Below are 23,114 nucleotides of genomic sequence, written 5' to 3'. Positions count from 1 at the left end.
CGATTATTCCCCTGGGGTGTTGGGGGCTATACTTACCACCTTCGGGGGAGCTGGGTGCAGAAGGAGCTCTGACCCACTTTCCAAGTCCACTGAGGCACAGTCCCTAAGAAGTAAGGTTCTCTCACTGTTTCAGAAACTATCTTTAGAGGGATCTGTTCAAAGATTCTCCAAGGGAAGTTAACCTATGAGCCACATTCTCCAAAGATCTGCACAGAGTGTCCGGCAGTTTGTGATTTCTACAAAGGCAACCAGCAAAAGGGGTGACAGAGGTCCAACAGGGGCTCGCTCTCCTAAAGAAGGAGCTCCTTTTTCCTGGTACAAAGGTGCCCCCTCCTTGCAGTCTGACCTGTGGAGACCGAATACAGATGTGCGGTTCGAGCACTGCACCATTACCCACATGGGATGCAACCAGGGGCTATCACCGGACTCAGATCCCCTTTTGACCAAGCATGTGTGGTGGCTGGGGATTGGAGGAGGAGCTTGCTGCTTAGAAGCCATATGTCCACGTGCAACCAGCTCTCTCTACTGCTCTTTTCTAATCCATCCACCCAAAGAGACACCTTTTTCTAATTTGTCCAGGGGCATTTTAGTCTAAATATAGCTCTGCTTCTCCCATACGTGCTTTAGGGCATGTACAACTTGAACGCCCATCTTACGACTACAGTTCAGGTAAACACGTGGATCGTGTTCACAGGTCAGTGGCCGTGCTGACGGAGTGCATGCGGAACAAGATGGTGGCCAAGTTCTTCCGGGAACGTCAGGAAACTCTGAAGCACTCGCTGCCTCTGGGGTCCTATCTCTTGAAGCCGGTTCAGCGGATTCTCAAATATCATCTCCTCTTGCACGTAAGTTTCTGCCTGCCCTTGACTCCGTTCCAAGGGGACGGCGATCCGGTGCACGGATCTATTACACTGAGGGGGAAGAACGCTCAGAAAAGGCTGTGGACATATGGAAACGTTTTCCACACTCGTGCGTTACCACGGACTGATCTGCTTTGAGGAATTAGAGATATTTATGTTCTGGGCCTGCGGCCTCATTGACACCAGCCAAGTGAAAAGATTCATTTTAGCTCTGATTCGGATAGGGCTTAGGAGTGCCTCGTTCTGGGCAGTGGATGGTTTCAGGCAGAGAGCTCTCACTTTAATGAGAAGCAGATTTCTGTGTGTTTTATCTCCACGAGCCTAGACTCCGTAGGCAGTTGGGCAGGGGCACCATCTGTCATAGACTGGCTTTTGTACGAGCAAAGAGAAGGAGCCGAAAGAGAAGACTGAGGAGTGGCGTGAGGAATGATCTTTAAGCGGGGCTTAGCACCGCGCCATGGTATTGATTGCATTTCTGTAATTTGTATACAATGCAAGGAGGCTTTAGAAACGAGGGTAGGCGTAGCTCTCACATTCTCTTGTCTTCCCTCTAAGGAAGTTGATAAAATTGGTGAAAAGTTTTCCCGCAAGTCGTTCCTGTTGGGTTAATAGGATTGGACTGCCCTTATAACACAAGGAGGACCCAGCATGGTGGCTAGGGGCCAGGCTCTGGGTTCAAATCCTGTAAATTGTCCGTGTTCACTGTAGCTCACAGGCAGTCCATAAAAGTGAGCTATTGCTTTGTTTTATTATTGGTTTATACTACATTAAAATCTTATGACTTTAATCCAGAGCGCTTATCTGTATCACCAAGCCTGTAATTTATATGTATCTCTTTTTAAATGATTCCAGGTTTCCAACTTGGATAATCATTCCAGTTTTGCTCTGTTCACACACATCAACAATTTTAACAATGCCCATGGTCCAACTTTGCTAGAAATTTCTCAGCTTTGTCTGTATGGCCAGGTGGCTCATGTTTGGAGAATCTTGTGTCCTGTGAAGCCACACCAGGGATATCATTTTAATTGTTAAATTAATACCCATGACCTCTTAGATTAGTGGAATTAATTTGCTAAGCCAGTGTCCAGGTAATGCTGACATCATACCTGACCCAGGAAAGAGCTCTCCTGGACAGTACTAACATGACATTTAAGACTAGTGTGTCTCAGTGATCTCTAAACATAGCCTTCTAGATAGTTAGGCAGCCATCAATCAAAAGCAAAGTCTAAGATGACAGTCACTTAAGCACGGGAGACATAGCAAGTCAAGATTCTTACAAAAAGACAACTGATAAGGAAGCATAGCTCTTACCCTCTAAGTTAAGAACTGGTGTCTTGGTTTAGGCTGCAATAAGAAAATCCCATAGCCTGGGTGGCTTCAACAGCAAACAGTTATCTCTCACAGTTTAGACATAGGAAGGCCAAGATCAAGGCACCAGTCTGGTCAAGTTTTGATGATTTTGCTGCCTTGGTTGCATTCTCACTTCCTTATGAGGTGGAAAGAGGTAAGAGGGTTCTATGAGAGCACTAATCCCCTCCGTGAGGGCTCCATCCTCATGACCTGACTACCTCCCAAAGGCCCCACGTCCTAAGACCAGCACAATGGGTGGTTAGGATTTCAACATGTGGCTTTGGCAGGGTGGGGGGGACACCAGCATTCCGTGCATAACGACTGGTAGTGAAGAACGGTGATTAGATTAATCAAAAACTAACTTCTGGTTGCCTTTGAAGTATTTTTGCTTTGAAGGGTGATTTAGAGGGTTCCTTCTGTGTCGTTTACATCACTTCAAAGCTGTGTAGCCATCCATGAAGGTTTGCACAGGAAAACACTCTGTACTCGGGAGTCTGTTTGTTGTTGGACAGGACTGCATCTCAGACCAGAAGAAGAAATTAGTATTTTTTCTAATCTGCTATAGATCTGGAGCTTACCTGGGAGCTGTCATTTTAGTGGTAAAGTTTCATAGGGCCTTTCTAACAGCTGGGTCTGAGTGTGGGAAGAAAATGTGAATTCATTCCCAGTTTCTAGCTAGATGGAAAACTTGAGTATGTAGTAAAAGCAAACAGAGATTTACGAAGTAGGATTATAAAATAATGGAACTAACCTTCATAAGTTACCATAAGATTCAACGTCCATCCTTTGGCTTAATGATTATGTACATCATTGATGTCCCAGAAATGATCTAATTGACTATAATATCTTCTTATTGTTTTACATATTTGTATAGGTTACTGTTATTGTTTTAAGAAGATAGAGCGCCAACTTAATAAGCACTTATTGACCCCTAGCTCTCTGGTCATTACTATTGAGTAGATAAAGAATGAAATAAAAATAAATGATACAACAGTCCCTCTCCATAGGTTCTTGAGGGGTCTAGGGTCTTCTTGCTGGAAAGAATTAGAGCAGAGGTCATGTCCCTGTTGTGTCCCTGGGATTGTGGAACTCCAGGCCTGACCTGAGCGCTGATCGCCAGAGAATACATGAACCAGGAGATCATTCTCAATACTCTGAAGGCTTGTATTTCATGAACTTCATTTGGGGCTTTAAAGCCTTGAGTACACGGAAAGTCACTTGCTATAGACATACTTTTAAAGAAGTGACCGGGGCTCCTGGGTGGCTCAGTGGGTTAAGCCTCTGCTTTTGGCTCAGGTCATGATCTCAGGGTCCTGGGATCGAGTCCCACGTCAGGCTCTCTGCTCAGCAAGGAGCCTGCTTCCCCCTCTCTCTAAGCCTGCCTCTCTGCCTACTTGTGATCTCTCTCTGTCTATCAAATAAATAAATAAAATCTTTAAAAAAAAATAAAAAATAAAGATAGCATCCACTCTGTGGTTCAGTCTGTTACATAGTCCTGTGTTACATATTATATTTCTTCTGGAAGGAAAAGGAAAGTATGTTTTCTGTCCTGTAAGGGTGAGAACTCTATTACCATTGGCCGCCAGGAAACTCCAAAGTCTTTAAACGTCACAGCAACTCTTGTATCTATTCTAACTGTTGCATCCTTACAAGACTTAATGGACCTTATAGTGTTTTCTTTTATCTTCCTTGTCATGAATTCTAATCCAGTCCTATCCCCCCCCCCCCATTTTCATTCCCATCTTACCATTTTGTTGCAAGTCTGTTCTGGTAAACTATCTCAGATTCTTAAGGCATAATGGTAGCGTGTAAGTAGAGGCAAACGTGAAATACAGGGAAGTCATCGTGTGTGTCACGGGCTATATGAGAAAAAAGTGAAAATAGTTGTCTTTTTTTTTTTTAAAGGAAATAGAAAATCACCTTGACAAGGACACCGAAGGCTACGACGTGGTGCTCGATGCTATCGACACGATGCAGCGAGTGGCCTGGCACATCAATGACATGAAGAGGAAGCATGAGCACGCGGTCCGGCTGCAGGTGAACTTGAGACGGCGGCACCTGGCAGTGCTGCAGGGCATCAACTCGTTACCATTTTCTTTCTTTTTTTAAAAAGATTTTATTCATTTATTTGAGAAAGAGAGCATGAGCAGGGGCAGGGGAGAGTGACAGAGAGAGAGAGGAGGAGAAGCCAGTTCCCCACTGAGCAGGAAGCCTGATGTGGGACCTGATCCCAGGACCCTGGGATCATGACCTGAGCCGAAGGCAGACACTCAACCCACTGAGCCCCCCAGGTGCCCCTACCATTTTCCAAATCAGATTCTAAGGCTGCTCAAGTATTCCATTTCCTCCACCATCTTCATTGACAGTCTCCTTTAAGGAAGATGAGGACATGGCTAATTTGATCACTGTTTAAAGTGGTATTTAAGAGAAATTACATTATCACTTTAAACAAATAGTTTGTTTATAGCCCCTTCAGTTATCCAGGTTAGAAGTTGGAGTCTCCAGAACCCTTAGCTTGTGTTAATTACAAATACGTCCTTCTTCTTGGAAGAAACTTTCTCTAAGCTGTTGGAAGGGTTTTTGAGTCTTACTTCCTGTCTCCCTAGTGAATGCAGAACTGTGGGTTGATACATGTGTGGTGTGGGACAGGGACTCAGAGAAAGGAGAGCTAAGTCTGGAAGCAGGTCCTCTCCCCCTCCATTTGGGATGAGGCTCACCAGTACATGTTAGAGTCCTCATTTCTAAAATAAGACAGACGAGAGATTTGCTAAGCCTCTTTCCAGCACCAGTGTTTTAGACCCTAAATCCTCAGAGACATTTGATAAATACTAACCCAATGATCATGTCCCAGGTTCACTATTTAAAAACAAAAGGTCGGAGCACCTGCATGGTGTAGTCTGTTGAGCATCTGCCTTTGGTTCGGGTCATGATCCCAGGGTCCTAAGATCAAGTCCCACGTCTGGCTCCCTGCTCAGCTAGGAGTCTGCTTCTCTCGCTCCCTCTGCTGTGCATGCTCTCTCTCTCTCTCTCTCTCTCTGTCAAATAAATAAATAAAATCTTAAATAAATAAAATAAAAACAAAAGGTTGGGGCACCTGGGTGGTTCAGTCGGTGAAGCATCTACCTTCAACCCAGGTCATGATCTCAGGGTCCTGAGACCACGCCCCGTGTCAGGCTCCTGCTCATCTGGGAATCTGCTTCTCCCTCTCCTTCTGCCCCTCCCCCATCCCTGATTGTGCAAAAATTTTAAATTTTCATTTAAATAAATATATTTTTTAAATTAAAAAAATAAAAACAAAAGGTCATGTGGGCCTAGAAGCTGGTCACATGCTCCTCTGTGTCCCTGCAGTGAGACGTGCTGTACGGAGCCCCTATGCCCAACTCAAGAAAAACATACATTATTGAGCTCAAAAATCAAAACAAAACTCTAGGATTCATCTATAGGCAGCCAGAGTGTGGTATGAAGTAATTGATGCTCAGAAATCGAGCAAAGGTAACATCTAGTCTTCCAGGCCACGTCTGGTTTTTAGAATAATCAGAAAAGCTTTCTTGTGTCGTCAGCCGCATGTTCTGCAGACATAACATCCATCGCATATTCAGAAATGGCTAAATGACTGGTTTTTCACATCTTAGAAATCTGTTTGGCATTCTGAAGATACTGCTAAACCAGGCTCCGGCCCAGACTTTTATCTCCATTCCTATCCATTTCTACTTTCAACCAGTGAAATTTGGGGCTGTCCTCTGGGCTGCTTAATTAAATGCTATTTGCGAATATTTTCATTTTTCAAAACAGTAAAAAATCCGCTTCCTTAAAAAACACTTGGTGTGGATGTACAGCACATCCCAAAGACACTTCAAAGTCCTGTTCTCAGTTGATGTTTATCCAGTGCCATTAAAAATGTGGTAGTGACGAACTTCATTTCCTTTCCCCTAACAAAGGGGATTAATACCAGGAAATTTCTAAGATGCATCTTCCGTGTCTTCTCACCTCCCTTAATTCTGAGTTACTTATATGTAGTATGGATTTCAGTTTCTGGAAGAAGGTTTGCATGTCAGTAGCTCTGAAGGTTTTTGTGCAGAGAATATGGGTGAGAATGTCAAGAGAAAGACGCCTTTCAGAGAAGGTCAGATACCTGTGTCCTCTTTACCCAGCTTTTGAGAGTCCTAAGTTTTTTCAGCAGCCCTAGGAAAGGATTATCAAGGAATGGAAATAAGTAATTGGCAACTCAGCAATTAACAACTTGATTCATTTCTGTTAACCCTTAAGTGACAGCACCTGTATATGTGGGTTTAGGTCATGGATCATTCGACACCATTAGAGCCCATCAGAGATGGTCAGGCCCCATTCTTGAGAGTCTGCATATGGGCCACCATGTCCTTGCAGCCATGTCTTCCCACCTCCTTGCTTAGTCACCCGGAATGGTCACTTTTTCAGGAGATACAGAGTCTGCTCACTAACTGGAAGGGGCCAGACCTGACCAGCTATGGGGAGCTGGTGCTGGAAGGCACCTTTCGCATCCAGCGTGCCAAGAACGAGCGGACGCTCTTCCTCTTTGACAAGCTGCTGCTCATCACAAAGAAAAGAGACGACACGTTCACGTACAAAGCCCACATCCTGGTAGGTCTGAGCTCTGGGGGGGTGGGGAGGAGTGGGGGGTGCTCCGTTCTCTTCCGAGCATGCCTCACCCACCCTCTGCTATCCTGCGCAGTGCGGCAACCTCATGCTCGTGGAAGTGATTCCGAAGGAGCCGCTCAGCTTCAGCGTTTTCCACTATAAGAACCCGAAGCTGCAGCACACAGTTCAGGTAACAGCTGGGCCTTCTCAGCCCCACGGGGCTCACTCTTGGAAAGGAGGAGCACCATGTGTTGGCCGGCCTTTCCAGAGCCTTCTGGCCACACGGCATGTTTCCCACTTTGTCAGAGGGTTATCAAAGGGTCTAATCTTGTGTGTTGGGGAGGCACAAGCCATCTGACTGTCCACGTTGCCTTCTGGTAGGCGAAGTCCCAGCAGGACAAGCGCCTGTGGGTTCTGCACCTGAAGAGGCTGATCCTGGAGAACCACGCAGCCAAGATTCCAGCAAAGGTAAGACATTGAGGTAAAAAAATAGGAAAACGTGAAGGAATTCAAGTCCCAGAAGGCTGCCAGGAATAAATGTTCATCTTCCAGATAAGGAAAATAGAGAGGATACAGATGGGGTCAACTCAACCTGTCAAGTACTTTAAGAAGATTCACATATAGGGAAATTGTCAAAGGTTGGTTTTTTTTTTTTTTTTAATATTTATTAACTTACTTTAGAGAGAGAGAGCACAAGTAGGGGCAGGGGGAGAGAGTCCTCCAGGGGACTCCCTGCTGAGCTTGGAGCCTGACATGGGGCTTGATTCCAGGACCCTGGGATCATGACTTGAGCCAAAACCAAGAACCAGACGCTGCACCAACTGAGTCACCCAGTTGCCCCAAAGGTTTTTGTTGTTGTTGATGTTGTTATATTTTGTTTTGGGGCTTGAGCAAATTAAAATTAAGGAAAAGACTACAAGAAAATCTTGGGAGAACTAGTAGAATACATTTGTGAAAAGTGTTCAAAGCTCCACTAAGCACCCATCATGATCAGAGCAAGCTTAGGTTCTGTGGGAATGTTAGGGAAAGAAGATAGAGACTCAGTTATGAAGGAATTTATCGATGAGAGAGCCAGCCATATAAACAAGAAACTGTTTGCTATAGAGGATGAATTAATAGAGGTATAAGCGAAGTATTCTGGAAGGACAAAATGTTCAATTACAGTTGAATGGGGGAAGGAAGGAAATGCCTCTTACCTACCTCAGTCTTGAAGGATGAGGACTGTTTTTATCAAGTGGAGGAAGAGGAAACCCAAGCTGAGGGAAGAGCATAAACAAAAACAAGGAGATGCGAATGGGTGCACCCTGGTCCCAGCCCACAGACGGTGCCTCGGTGGAAGGGCTGGGTCCTCAGGAGACGGAGCAGGCGGTGAGGCTGGAGAAGTGGAAGGCAGTCTGCTGGGCTGCGAAGGTGTCTAAAGGCACACACCAAGGAGTCTGACCATATGGGCAGTAGGAAAGTACTGAAGGCTGTGGAGGAGGGGGTTGGCATGATCTCCCCTGTGTTCTGAGCACGTAACTGCGGGGACAGGGTCATAAGTGAGCTGAAGGAGTGACGCTGGCAGGAGGAGAAGAATCAGCCAGCCACCGCGGGGGTCTAGAAAACAGGCGAGGGGTCCTTCCGGGAGCCCCAGCAACAGAGGGGGAGCAGATGCAAACGCTCTCACAGAGGCAGAGGGAACGTCAGTCGCCTGTGAGGTGCATGAGGACAGAGAGAGAAATAGGAGTCAAGGATGAGTCAGGGGTTGGGCCCAGGAGACAGTGCTGAGTTCTGAGACAAGCTGCCAAGGGAAGGAACCGGTTGGGTGGGAGCAAGGAGCTCTCACGGTAGCATGTGTGGAGGCGAGTCAGCCCAGGTGGAAATTCAGGTCTTGGAAGCTGCGGATCTAGAGGCTCTCTTGACACAGACAGTCACTGAAGCCCTGAGCTTTGATAGGACGGCCCAGGAAAGTGAGCAAAGGAAAGAACCCCTGGGAATCCCATCTCAGTGATCCGCAAGCTGGTGGGGAGAACGAGCAGGGAGGAAGAAAACCGAAGGAGAAAGGCATGGGGACAAGGGAAAGAAAGGATCTCAAAGAAGAAGAGGGTCGCTAGAGTCTCAAATGCCACAGACAGGACGGCACAGCTGATTCCAACAGGAGCGTCGAGATTTGGTTTGGCAACTAAGAGATCAGGGAGAGCTTGCAGGGCGTTAGAGAGAAATGCAGAAAGAAGCAGCAGCAGACTGAATGCAGACTTGAACAAACGCAGGAAAGATGCAAGTTGTTGGCTTGAGGAGGAGCAAGATGAGAGCGAGGCATCGGCGCAGGCGAACACCGTGGACACGACAGCGGGCGGCGGGAAGGACAGGGAATCGACGAGCCGAGGGGTGCTCTTTGGAACCCACCCTGGGAAGCGGGAGGGTGCGATCAGGAGCGCTGGTGAGAGAGTAGTCTGGGAAGGTGGGAACCTGCCTCCCAGAGCCGGGGGAGAAGAAAGATGATTCAGGGCTGAGCACCTTTGAGATGGACTCGCGGAAGATAAAGAATCTGATTTCCCTGGAGTTAGTGATGATGTCGTGTGTTGGGTTGGGGGAGCCCGGGTGGGGGGATCCCAGGTAGGTGTGGGCGCCCGAGGGAAAGTAACGAGCCTCAGAACACTTGCTAAAGGAAATGGACCAGTGTGTGAGGACGACTACAATAATTTGTTCATCCAAGATCCGACAGAGGGGGTCACCACGGATCGGTGTGCTGAGGTCATTGGGAAATTCGCTCAGTGGCTTGGAAACTAGTGTCAAGGAACCAGGATACAGGGGGTGAGACCCAGCAGAGCCTTGAAAGGGGAAGCTTAGCAGCAGGGAAATGTGGGTGCCAATCGGCACAGGCGTTGTGCACGAGCCCCAAGCTGAGTGGAGCATGAAGCCGACAGAGAGAACAGGCAGGGCTTGAAGGACGGCTGGCCTGCACATTCCAAACACTGGCTCAGCAGGAGTTGAAAGATGGGGAGATGGAAATACAGAGGTCTGGGGTCGAAAAGTGGACTTGGAGAGCTCTGGGTGCTGCTAGGGTCCTGGGGGCCGCTCTGATTGTGTGTTGCTGTTCTGGAGTGGAAGGAACAGGCGATCAGAGATAAAGCCGCTAGGAGCTAAGGTGCGGGTCGAGAATGGATCATCCTATGGACGGTGAAGCGGCCCTTGCTGGGCTGGGGGAGGAGGGAAGTGGAGCAGAAGGTGGGCTGGTGGTCACGAGAATCGGACTGGGGGTGGCAGGGTTGCAGAATTAGGGCCAGGGACATTTCTGAGCAACGAGCGTCTGTTTGGCTCTATGTGTCTGAAGCTCATTCTCTGGGGCTGTCCGCCTTGATTTGGCGCCCGGGAAATGAGTGTGCATAGGTGTGTGTTGGGGCGAAGCGTGAGTCGCATCTCATCAGGGCGTTGTGAGAGGTGAAGTAAGTCAGGTGGAGAAGTGACTGTGTTTTCTTCCTGGTTAGTTACCCAGCTGCTGGCCCTGTGCCCCGGACCGCCCTGAGCAATGACAGAGTGGCTTTGATAGGCCCCGCCCACGGTTCACCTGTCTCCTGGGAAAATCAGAGCTGCCAAAGGACTCCCAAAGGCCATTACGAAACCAGACCGGCTTGCGTACCTGTCCTCTTTCTCCCACACAAGACCTGTGTGTTCCAGGCCGTTCTCCCTTGACGCATTAACATGGTTCAAACAGTCACAACAGAACTGACTGCACTCTTTTACCCAAATTTCTGACTTTTAGAATCTAAACCTTATTTTTTTCCCATGACGACGTCTTGAGCACACCTACAGTGGGCTGACCACTTTGTATTTCGCCCTCAGCAAAACACCTTCTGAGGAAGGTCTTACTCTCCCCATTCTAGAAAAGTCAGAACAGAAACTCAGCGGCGTGTGAGTTCTTTCTCTGCCCACATTTATAGAGCTTGTACGTGACTGAACCTGAGTCAGACCCAGGTCTGTCTGGGTGCACAGAGCAAGCATGAACCACATTCCACAGCGCTCCCAGGGGCAATGAAAATGCATTTATTTAATGTACTTGATCCACGGTGATGTAATAATAATTTTGTATTTTATTTAAGCAGGTATATTACTAATTTGAACTTTTCACTTCTTTCTTCAAGACTTCTTAGATCTTTTCCTCCAAAGCTTTCAAAATCTGTTTATTCCTAGTAAACAAAAGAAATGCCTAATGGGGAATTTTTGTAAACATCAAAAAAGCCTTACCATCTAACAAGGTTATCATGAGCTGTTGGAAATTCGTTCCTGTGACTCCCAACCTCCTTCCGGTGTTACGATTCAGTGATGGTCCCTGGCTGACCCCTAGAGGAAAATGTGGGAATAGTACTTTTCTGAAATTAAATGTCAAGATGGGGTGCAGGGGAAATACTAAGTCCTTAAAGTCTAAGTCTATAGATACCAGGAAAGTTCTTGGAAATAAGCATTTTCTTTATTCAAATACATGATATTCACACTCACTCTGCTCTAGATTGAGAATAAAGATAAAAGTAGAGCCTTCTGCATGTTATTTTTTAAAGATTTTACTTATTTATTTGACAGAGAGAGATCACAAGTAGGCAGAGAGTCAGGCAGAGAGAGAGGGGGAGGCAGGCTCCCCGCTGAGCAGAGAGCCCAATGTGGGGCTCAATCCCAGGACCCTGGGATCATGACCTGGGCCGAAGGCAGAGGCTTAACCCACTGAGCCACCCAGGCGCCCCACCTTCTGCATTTTATATATCCACCTGGTTCTAGAAATGCACTTCACAGAAATTGAGCTCCTATCTGTGTTTGAAATTAGTTCCAACTAGTAACCTCAATCTGACTCTATGATAAAAACATCAATGTCATCAAAATCTAACCATTTGTTTTCTCAAACTTATGGTGTTGCATCCAGGGTTTTTTGTTTTTTGCTTTGTTTTTTTAACCTCCCTCCTGTCCTTTTTTTTTTTTTTTTAACTAAATATTACCAGTTACCCTAAACCTTTTTACTGTACTATCAGTGCAGTGTGGCAAAATACAACCAAATTATTTTTAAGATGATTTTTCGCCCAATGTTTGTAGGTTAAGTTATAGGACCCTTGAACTATGAAAATGACACAGGGGGCAAGAGAGGCTACTTAAAGTAATTTTTTTTTCCCTCTCTGCATCCTCAGGCCACAGGATTCATGTTAGGATAATTAACTATCTTTTTATAATTCCCTAAACATTAATATTGTTGGCAGCAATAACAAATGAAAAGAAGCCTTCAAGCTTTAAAGCTGCGAATTTGGGGGTGGAGGGGAGAAGAAAGCCAGAGTAGAGGATTATCTGGCCGAGTCCCTTGGTGGGCAGGTGGTAATTCCATTGGGTTGAGTGCCTATCATGTGCGTCTACCAGCACCCCTGAAAGTTGGGTCCTATCTTGCCCTTTAGGGCTTCCTCCCCGATGCGGGCTGTGAGCTTAGCGCTGGTGCCTCCATTGCATAGCGTCCACTGTCCACCGGAGGGCGCTCGTCTGCTTGAAGCCCTTGAACTATGCGTTAGTACCTCAAAGAAATAATGAGTTGTTTAAAGCTTTTCATGAATCCCTTCTTCAAGGAGGATGTAGAGGTAATATAGGTCTTCTGTATGACGACAGGTAATTTAAAGAAGAAACCAAAAGTAATTGCAATTAAAGCGATTCTTTCTTTCTTTCAGGCCAAGCAAGCAATACTTGAAATGGATGCCATTCGTAAGTTTCATTCTCTTAATACAATTTGAAATATTGTCTCCTTGCATGTATCATATTTTCTAGCTTAGAATTTATAAAAAATTATCGGTTATAAGAAAGGAGCAGCTCTCTGTTCACTGTGTTAAAAAACAGAGCCGGCAGACGGTGTGATCTCTCCTCACACGTTGGCTTGCTTGTATGTTGATTTAACCTGGTTTATCTGTGAGTCAGCCGTGAGGCTGGCCACGTGTCCAGATCTCTGTATCAACTAAGAATGTAAGACCTGCTGCCAGGGTCAAGGCTCACCCTCCCTTCCACTGCCACCAGAAATCAGGGTTCCACACACTTCCCCCCACAGCCCCTCGGAGGGAAATCTATGTTGTTTACCTGCACAAATCATGCCAACAAGTTCATTAACAGTTTCCCTGATGCAGGTTTCGAAATTACAGCAGCCGCACAAATGTGATTGTATTTCTAGGCTTAGAAAATGCGCAGGAAATAAATAGAGGTGAGGTCTGTCCTACAAAATCAAAACCTCATTCAACAGCGTTTATCACATCCTTGCTCTCTCCCACATGAAACAGAGTAAGAAGAGAATCGATGGCTTTAGACTTACAACTGGGTCTGACAAAAACTCTCACCTACAGTGTTTGAAGTAATTTTTGAGGACTCTTGCCCCAGGTGCGAACACTGATTCGTGTCCCCTCCACGCAGCTGGAGGTTAGCTCTGCAGGGGAAACAAGAAGCATTCATAAGGTCGAAAGATGAACACCCCCCCCACCCCATGGCTGAGCCCCTCCGCCCCCATGTCATGCCCCATAGCTCCTGAGAGAGGTGACCTCTAAAAGAGGGCTAGGCTGGGACCCGCTGCCCTGACTTCTTGAAAAGCTCCTGTTTTATTCGGGGAAAGCACCTTAAGATTTTTTTTTTTTTTTTTTTAATAAAAACATTCTAAAGAGAAGGCAAGGTCATGGATGACCATGTTCGATTTAGGAGAAAAGATGGCGGAAGACGGCGGTCTGAAGCCGTCTGCACCAAGTCCTCGTTCCCAGCCTGGGGCGGGTTCGTGGACACCAGTAAGGTTCTCTGAGTTCATAGGACAATTTGGGGCCACTCATTGGTACGATGTCCCTTTCTCCCAGGCCCAAGGCTAGGCCAGAGCAGCCCGGCCGGGGAAGATCCCCTCCTTTGCCTCCTTTGCCCTACCTTGACTTTGGACTTGGCTGGGTATGAGCAAAGCAGGCCAGGCCACTGGGCCAAATGACCTCATTTAGGTAACTTTGCCACTGACATTGGACCAACATGTGTAGTCTTTACGATCCTCAGAACTCTCTAGAGTTTCAGACACTCTTAAAACCTTAACCCTAGTACAGCCACATCCCAAAATTGTTTACCCTCAGGCTTCATATGATCAGGGAAAGGGCTAGAGAACTTTAGGATTAGACCCAATTTTCTTTTTTTTTTCTTTTCCTTTCCTTTCCTTTCTTTTCTTTTCTTTCTTTGTTTCTTTTCTTTTCTTTTTTTTTTTTTTTTTTTTTTTTTTAAGTAGGCTTCATGCCCAACATGGAGCTCAACAAGTGTCTTGAGGCCACAACCCTGAGATTAAGACCTGAGCTGAGATCAAGAGTCTGATGCTTAACCAGCTGAGACAACCAAGCACCCTAGACCCAATTTTCTTAATCTGAACTCCGTGTACCCCTTAGATAGGTAGAAAGACATAAACTGTGAAATTAAATGAAAATCCTGGGTGCCTGGGTGGCTCAGTTGGTTTAGCATCTGCCTTCGGCTCAGGTCATGATCCCAGAGTCCCGGGATCTAGTCCTGCATTGTGCTCCTTGCTCAGTGGGGAGCCTGTTTCTCCCTCTTCCTCTCTCCCCCTTTCTCTCTCTCTCTCTCTCACTCTTGCTATCTCAAGAAAAGAAAAGCCATTTCCTGGTAAGAGAACTTAAAGCATTCATCAAATGTTCAAAAGAACAATGTCTAGAAAAATAGTAAGAGTCACCGTGCTGGAGGACAGCTTCCATCGGGGAAGAATAGCTCGACATCCCACGCTAGCAGGTGGGGCAAGATGCCTGGCGAAACTGGACTGGCATGGAATTCTCCAGATGGCTCCGCCCTCCCTGACAGAGCCTTTGCTGTGGCCAGTCACCACAGCCTGTCCAGTGCCTTGTGACAAGTTCGGCTCCAGTGACATTTATTTTAATAGAATTTTCTGACCTCTGTGACTCCTCAAGTGGCAAATGATCCTGGGTGGCAGTAGGAGGTTAATGACACCCGACATGTTCTAACTAACTTCCTACAAAGGGTAAAGACAATGGCTATGGCTCTTTCCAGGAGCTAGTGAGGGCAAAAAAAGAGTACACAGAAAGAGCATGTGTGTGTGTGTGTGTGTGTGTGTGCGCGTGTGTGTGTGTGTAAGAGCCTGAGAGCACACACACGTGCAAGAAAGGCAGCTTACCTTGCTGACAGATTCCTGGAAGTCCCAAGTAACCCAAAAGTCCCGTGATACCTACTCAACACCAGTTATGGGAAGGAGAGACTGTACCATGTCTGATGAAAAAGAAGAAATCCAGAGAGAGCCGAGACAAATTGTACCCATCTGGGAAGTCACAGAATCCCTCCTTCTTATCAGTGTGTGTGGTTATCTTTTCAGATTATCCTGGGTTCTGTTACAGTCCTGACGGGGAGACGAAAGCATTGTGTGGTTCTAAAAATGGTTCTGCTCCATATCGGCTGAGGAGAAAGTCAGGTAAATAGGGGGTTGTGATCAAAATTTAATAATCTAGGGGGACAAGTAATGAAAGATCTTTTCTGTCCGACTGTCAGGCTTTCATTCTAAATAAAAAGTTTAGAACGAAAAGTTTCATTCTAAACTCTCTATTTTCTGCAGAATATAAAACATACCAATCAACTAATGTTGCTTTGCCACTTTTTCTTATCCACTGCATCTGACCACTAGCATGCAGCTACTTAAAACTTGTTGACTACCACTGGGGGGAAATTGTATCCTGTCAATGACACATACAAAAGACTTTTCAAGCCTAAACTTGTAACATGTGTTTGCTGAACCAGACTGTAGCATTCTCTCAGCCCTCAGATCTTTCTTTGACTTGAATCAGTATTTAGTGAGTCCCTACCTAACCCCTTGCACTGTGCTCAGGACCAGGGATGCAAGAGGAAATATACACATGATTCCTGCTTCTGGAGAAGTTATAGTCTGGTGGGAGAGTCAAAAAGGGTGAATAAGTACCAGCCCATAATAGACTGTGGTAGAGGCTAAGTGAGCAGAAGTGTGGCAAGACAAAGGAGAGAGAGGGGGGCTAACTGTGTAGGAAGGAGAGAGAAGGCTTCTCAGAGCAGAAGACCCGGAATGGAGTCTGGGGGCCAAGGAGCCAGCTGGGACAGGACTAGCATGTGCAAAGGTCCTGAGACTTGGGCCAGCATACGTTAGACCTCCAGTGGCAGTTGTGCAGCCTGGCTGAAACATGGGATGGAGGTAGAGGCAAGGAAGGCAAACCAGGAGAAGTGGCTGAAGCTTGACCCTGCAATGCTGCAGAAGAATTTTCAGCAATGAATGTTTGCCTTTTCAAAAGGGAATTCTGGGGGGCCTGGGTGGCTCAGTGGGTTAAAGCCTCTGCCTTCAGTTCAGATCATGATCCCACGGTCCTGGGATCAAGCCCCTCATTGGGCTCTCTGCTCAGCAGGGAGCCTGCTTCCTCCCTCTCTCTCTGCCTGCTTCTCTGCCTACTTGTGATCTCTGTCAAATAAATATGAAATCTTTTAAAAAAAATAAAAAGGGAATTCTGCCTTGATGTGGAAACTGAGGGACACTGTCCATCTAGTTTGGAGAGAGATGATAAAGGCCTGGATTAAGACAGTGGGGGGAGGCAGGCCATTATTGGGATCCCACAGAACTATGATGGATCAAAATAGGAGAAATTTAGAATGATGTCCCGACAGCTACTTGAGCAGGTAATGTCAGTGACGACCGAGTTGAGAACTTGGTTAAAGAACAGTGACGGGAGGAGACTGGTGAGTTTGAAGCATGTTGGGTTGCTTGGTCTGTGCACATTGGGGAATCGTCAGATGGACAGTTAGCATTAGAAGTCTGAGGCTTGGGAGAGGAGTGCCTGAAGGACATAAAATTGAACACTGTCACCTTATAGGTGGTGGTTAAAGCTAAGGAAATGGCTCTACTAGCTTTTGGGAGGGTAGTTTTCTGTTTTGTGACCCCCCGATTGAGCAGCTTAAATCTTACCCTACAGCTTTGTCAGAGTGGATGTCTTGCTGTTAAGTGTCTCTAAGCGATGGGGATTTAGGTATATTTGATTTAAAAAAAAAAATTCTAGAGCTCAAATTATTTGCCTGTAAACTAATAATTCATTTATAAAGAAAAAAACCTTGATTTGGTCTTGGAAATGAAGGCGGCCTTATTTTTTTCTCCTAGAACCTTCCTCAAGGTCACATAAAGTTTTGAAGACCAGTGGTAAGTCCTAACATATCTTTTCTTTTTTCATTGTTACTGCTTTCCACTAAGTCAAACCCTACAAAAACATAAACACCACATAAATTACAGATTGACAGATTTTATTAACGTCTATAGTAGTACCCCATTATAATCGAGTCCCACATCGGGCTCTCTGCTCAGCAGGGAGCCTGCTTCCCCCTCTCTCTCTGCCTGCCTCTCTACCTACTTGTGATCTCTCTCTCTCTGTCAAATAAGTAAGTAAAATATTTTTTTTAAAAATAGCCCATTATATAATATAAAGCCAAATGATATAAAATGTCTGCACTGTCCAGTATAGATAACTGGCAGAAAAAGATTAATATCCCTATTATGTAAAGAAATCCCATACGTCAAAGAGAAGAGACAAAGGACTCTTTTAAAAGTAGAGAGGTGCCTGGTGGCTGAGTCCCTTAGCGTACTGCTCATGGTTTCTGCTTAGGTCACGGTCTCATGGTCACGGGATTGAGCCGTGCATCAGGCCCCATGCTCAGGGCGGAGTCTGCTTCAGATTCTCTTTCTCTCTCAAATAAATAAATAAAATCTTTTACAAAGCATAATAAAAATAAAAGGCAGATAATATAATTGGGCAGTTCCCAAGAAAAAAAACAGAAACCATCAATAAAATATATAAACGGTCATCCATGTTAGTAATCAGAAAAGCTATATATTTGAAGGAGATAAACAGAGGAAAGCTGTATGCGCCACCAAAAAATCTAGAAAACCAGGCCCTCCAAAACGGATGCTGTCTAAATTTCTGCATCCTTTTGAAGCAAAGTTTGGAGCATTTAAATTTAAAATCCACATCTGCCCTTGACTCAACAATTTCACTTTTTTCACTTTTGTGAATTTCACAATATACACTTCCTGTATAGAAGGGCTCGCCCAGGTGTGGCTGGATCGAATTGCATGTGTGTGTTCCTTGTAGCATTTTTAAGAGGACAGCCCGTAAAATGCCCATCTAGCAGGAAAGAGTTAAATAAATGGTAGTATATCTTGGATTGCTGCATGGAGCATTCTGGAATTGTCAGAAAGAACGGAGTGCCTCCTTCCCTACTGACAAGCATGTCCATGCACACTTAGCAGGAAATGGGGGCCAAGGAGCCAGCTGGGACACCTTTATTTTACAAACAAAACTGTGCATTGTGGTGGGCTGGGGTCCGTGGGCATGGGAGCTTGGAAGAGGACCATCAAACTGCCAAATATGGTAATTTCCACCGGGTAGGATCTACAGAGAGGATTCGATCACTGTTTACTTTATATGCTTCCATAACTGAACCCTGTTTAGAGGTGAGCCACACATCATCGAGGTATCTGCAAGGATGTGGCGATATTCAGGTTCCCCAGAAACCCACCTGTACTGCTCCTTAGTACAGCGCCAGGGTGACCCCCAGTGATAAATGCTGTCTGTATCATTCAGGGAAGACCAATAAAGTATTTAAAAATTAACAGAAGCATGGTCTTGTGTTTAAGTGATTCTCATGGCTTAGGGCATATATTTCAAGAAATACATCTTTGGGGGGAAAATTTGAAACTTATTAACATACATTAATCTGTTGCTGTCAGGGATTAAGAAAAGAACTTGACCCTCAGATGTACATAAGGTTTGGGGGGTTGGGGGTTTTTGTTTTCTTTTGTTTTGTTTTGTTTTGTTTTTTAACATACACTGCAGGATATATAACGAGGAGAACTGCGAGGTATTTTCTGAGAATTAGGTCTAAAAGACCCAGAAGCCTCTCAGGCTTCAGTTACTAACAAGTGTTAAGATCCTATAAAATAGGGGTACTTACCTATGTAAGAACTATTTTTAATCCTCAAAACTTCTTTTAAAACCTTTGTATTTTTCAGAAACAGCACAAGACATCCAAAAGGTAAGCATGATCACATTTCTTATTTTAAAATGCTTACTCAGGCATCCTTTCTGGGTACCCTTCTGTATCCCATCCCCAGCCTATATTCCACATGTAAACAATCATTTCACATTTCGAGATGGACTTAAGCAAGGACTCGGCCTGATAACCTCCTCCCTCCCTCAGCTTCATTTCTCAGAACTAAGGCAACCATATCTTCATCTCCCCTTTCCCCCAGCTCTCACCTCAAAAGCTGTAAGGTTATCTAGGAAGTAACACAGGCACCCCATTTTGCCACAAGACCAACACTCCTGCCTCCCAAAGGTTGCCCCCTTTTCAAAGCATTAGCCTTTGGTCACAGAGATCCCCTTCTAAGAATATGGTCCTGCTGCTTGTAGGAGAAGTAGGAGCCCATGTCCTATAATGAAACTTCACTCTATGAAGTTTGGACTTTTCTTTGTCCAATAAAAGCTAGGAGATGGGGGCATAAAAACGGTACACTCAATTGAAGAGTTATACCCAAATGTATTACCGCTGAAGAGTCAATATTATATCCCAACCAGAGTAAACCATGTCCAACTGTCCACTGACCAATTGTCTAAGTTAACAACTCTTGGAGAACAGATTATGGTTTCTCATTTAATGTCCTATATCTGTTAGGACGTGGTTATGAAACTCTCTCCCCACAATTCCCCTGCACCACTTCTTAGCACAGGGCCCAAGTAACCCCACTAATAAACTTTGTATCTCCAGTATGTCCAGTAAAATGTCTAAAAATCAGCACTCTTACCTCAAAGTAATTTTCTTAAAATTAGAGCCTGTGAATTTCTTTCAGGAATACATATTTTTGTTTGGAAGCTTTTGAAATTTATTAGTTGGTTATTGTCCTGAAATAGAGCATGAGATTTTGATTTTTTTTTTTTTAATCTACATTGTTTCCATTAACAAACACTGTGGGAGGCGCCCGGCTATTCAAGGCACCAAACCAGGAGCACGGAACTAAGCCCTGCTTGGTACCATGTTGGGGGATCACTCCACTAGCCCTTAATATGGAATCTCAAGAGCTTGATGAAACTTTTGACACTAGTGATCAAGCCAGGTCTCCATATGGGGATTAACTAAACCTCATAAAATTAGAAGACAAGAAAAAAGTACATTTCTGTACAGAAATGTACTTTTTTCTTGTCTTCTAATACTTGCCTTCTGTGCTTTCTGTACAGAAATGTACTTTTTTCTTAGTGGTCAAATCCCATCTCCTATCACACTAATGAACAATACCAAATGCAGGAAGAAGAGATGTACTAATGGTCAAAGAGTTTATAACAGGAATAAACTCTTAATAACAGCTTCACATTTCACCCAGAATACATATTCCAAGGCCACGCATGTGTATATGTGTGTGTGCGTGTTGTGTGTGATTTGGTTTTCTGATTAGAAATTAACATCACTCATATTTTATTTCCTAACAGGCATCTAAATACTACTTAATTAAATATATTTTGAAAGAAGGTAAAATGTTCATTAGCTTATTAGTGGATTAAGTTACATATCTGCAACAAAGCCTCTTGGCCTAGAATCCCTAAACCAAGGCAATGCCAGTCAGGGGCATGGCAGGTCCACAGGTCACAGGGAAACCCTTAAGGGGTGCAGTCAGATTACTGACAGAGGCTTCTGGTATACCAGAAACTACAATAAAACTCCTTGCAGTCCAGCCTCAAATAGAAACCAGATACAATGGCCCTTGATACCTATATATGTTCATTTATAAAATGTTATTTACCAAGGGCACATCGAATTATTTGAAGTATTTAAGAGTTTTCTGAATTTTGCTGATTCCCTGCATTGGGGTAAGGGATTTGGAGTCAGACTTGGTTTGTGCCCTAACCTTTCTCACCACAGCAGAGAGCCTGGATTTCCTTACTGTGAAATTAATACAATCATGTCTACATCACAGAGCGATTACGAATGCTAAGTGTGGAGAATGTCTGCACATGGCCCAGCCTATTTCTAAGTAAATATCAGTTCCTGTCCTCCCTGCTCCTTTTGCAAAAAATCCGAAGTATGTTTCAACTCCATTAAAATCAACACTATTTACCGATCATTTACTTTAAGACTATTATAGTCCAGTGAGAGAGACAATGTGTAAAACCAGAGGAGTGTCCTATGGTGTGTCACGTCACTAAAGTTCAATCAACATGTTTCTACCCACCTCAGGTTTCCAGAGAGGAAGGGTCTCCCCAGCGGACCTCCACGGGGCCATCGCCTGCCCAGAGGAACAGCCAGCCGAGCAGTTCTGCCATTATCAGCGTGCTTCGCGGGGGAGGAGGCATCAGGAACATCTGGACGGACCACCAGATCAGACAAGCCCTGTTCCCGAGTCGTCGGTCCCCTCAGGAGAACGAGGATGACGAAGATGATTACCAGATGTTCGTGCCGTCCTTCTCCTCCTCAGACCTGAACTCCGCCAGGCTGTGTGAAGACAGCACCTCCAGTCGCCCCTGCAGTTGGCACATGGGACAGATTGAGCCCGCAGAGCCTGCCAGCTCTGGCCACCGGGTGGTCAGGCGGGCCAGCAGCGCTGGCGAGAGCAACACATGCGCTCCTGAAATAAGAATTAGGGACAGCGGCGGCTCTCAGTACAGCCCCCGACGGGAGCAGCAGGGTGACCCTAAAACAGAAGGACAGGACGGAATGACTCCCTTTGGGTCATCTATAGAGCTGACCCTCGATGATATAGACCACGTCTATGACAACATAAGTTACGAGGACTTAAAACTAATGGTTGCTAAACGGGAAGAAGCTGAGGCCATGTCCCTGACAACAGCCAGGGACCCTGTTCGCCCCAAGAGCACACCAGAGTTCGCCTTCTCGAAGGCGCAGCCGGGCTCCGAGAAGAGCTCTCGGCATGCGGAGAGGGATGGAGCTTTAACAGGTCACCGGGCCCCGAACCAAAGCACACATGAACTCCAGATGGTCGAGGAGAACATCTACGACACCATAGGACTCCCAGATCCGCCCTCCCTGGACTTCAAATGCAGCAGCCTGACACGCCCCAAGAGGAGCACCTTCCTAGGTCTGGAAGCCGATTTCGCGTGCTGTGACAGTCTGAGGCCCTTTGTTTCCCAGGACAGCCTCCAGTTCAGCGAGGACGAAACCCCTTACCCCCAGAGACCCTCCGATAACGACTACTTGAGTTTGCTCTATAACTCCTTCAGCTGCAACCTGTCTCTCGGTGATAAATCTATCTCTGACAAACTGTCTGAGGAAGTGGACGAAATCTGGAACGACCTGGAAAATTACATCAAGAAAAACGAAGTCAAAGCTAGAGACCGGCTCCTGGCAGCCTTTCCCGTCAGCCAAGAGGACGTGCCGGACAGGCTGCACTCTGAGAGCACCCCCGAGCTGGGGAGAGAGGCTGCGTGCTCCGTGTCTACCCTCTCGCTTCCTGAGGGCCACGCTTTCCTCACACCACTGAGAGACAAGCCTGGCAGAGCTGGCCAGACCAACTGCCCGTTTGAAGAGGACCTGATTACTAAAGAAGGCTCCTTGATGAGCCTTAACCGGCTGTCTCTGGCCAGTGAAACACCCACCCTGGAAAACCCTTATGACTTGGCCAACAGCAGTCTCTCCCAAACAGACTTGGAAAACCCTGCCCCTGGGATGGATGCCACAGATAAGACGAAAAGCAGGGTTTTTCTGATGGCCAGGCAGTATAGTCAGAAGATCAAGAAGGCAAATCAGCTTTTAAAAGTGAGAAACCCAGAGCTGGAACAGCCACTGGCCAGCCAGCAGCCTAAATCCTCGGACAAAGACCTGGCGGCCATCTTGGAAGAAAAGAAGCAAGGGGGTCCTGCCATCGGTACGTTCCTTCACACTGCTCTCCCTCCTTCTTGAAAGTAGCATGTGAGGAAAGCTTTCAGGTTCTAAAAGTCCTTGAGACGGTGAGAACGTTGCCACCCAGACGCTCACGCTCTCCGACTGAGACCACAGCCTCACTAACAAGCACCAACAAGGCCGTTCCTAATGCTTTTCCTACCTTAGCCCACAGAGTCACTCAGGTTGGAGCCAGATTCAGTCTCGCAGGGTTTTGTTGTTTGTGTAACATTGTCATTACCAGACGTGACGGTTTAAGGAGTTTTCTCTAATCTGAAGTGTGAAAAATAGCGATCCGTTGAACTCGTAGCAGGTAGAGCTTTTCCATGTGTGTGTTGCTGTGTTGAGAGGAGTTGTGGCTTGTGTCAGCTTTGAAGA

General features: G+C 45.8%; 1 protein-coding gene across 2 annotated transcripts in view; it reads left to right on the top strand.

Moving 5' to 3' along the window:
• The window catches only part of PLEKHG1 (pleckstrin homology and RhoGEF domain containing G1), a 216,535-nt gene that overhangs the window by 184,719 nt on the left and 8,702 nt on the right, over window positions 1-23,114 (top strand). For both annotated transcript variants that reach the window (XM_059176782.1, XM_059176780.1), the window contains exons 6-15: window positions 695-845; window positions 4,116-4,247; window positions 6,645-6,827; window positions 6,919-7,014; window positions 7,206-7,292; window positions 12,497-12,530; window positions 15,163-15,258; window positions 16,957-16,995; window positions 18,862-18,884; window positions 21,078-22,722. In XM_059176782.1, the coding sequence (XP_059032765.1) occupies window positions 695-845; window positions 4,116-4,247; window positions 6,645-6,827; window positions 6,919-7,014; window positions 7,206-7,292; window positions 12,497-12,530; window positions 15,163-15,258; window positions 16,957-16,995; window positions 18,862-18,884; window positions 21,078-22,722 (2,486 nt within the window). The remainder of the gene's footprint in view (window positions 1-694; window positions 846-4,115; window positions 4,248-6,644; window positions 6,828-6,918; window positions 7,015-7,205; window positions 7,293-12,496; window positions 12,531-15,162; window positions 15,259-16,956; window positions 16,996-18,861; window positions 18,885-21,077; window positions 22,723-23,114) is intronic.

This window comes from Mustela lutreola, chromosome 6 (assembly GCF_030435805.1).
Source record: "Mustela lutreola isolate mMusLut2 chromosome 6, mMusLut2.pri, whole genome shotgun sequence".
NCBI lineage: Eukaryota > Metazoa > Chordata > Mammalia > Carnivora > Mustelidae > Mustela > Mustela lutreola.
This window is presented reverse-complemented; position numbering and strand designations above follow the sequence as displayed.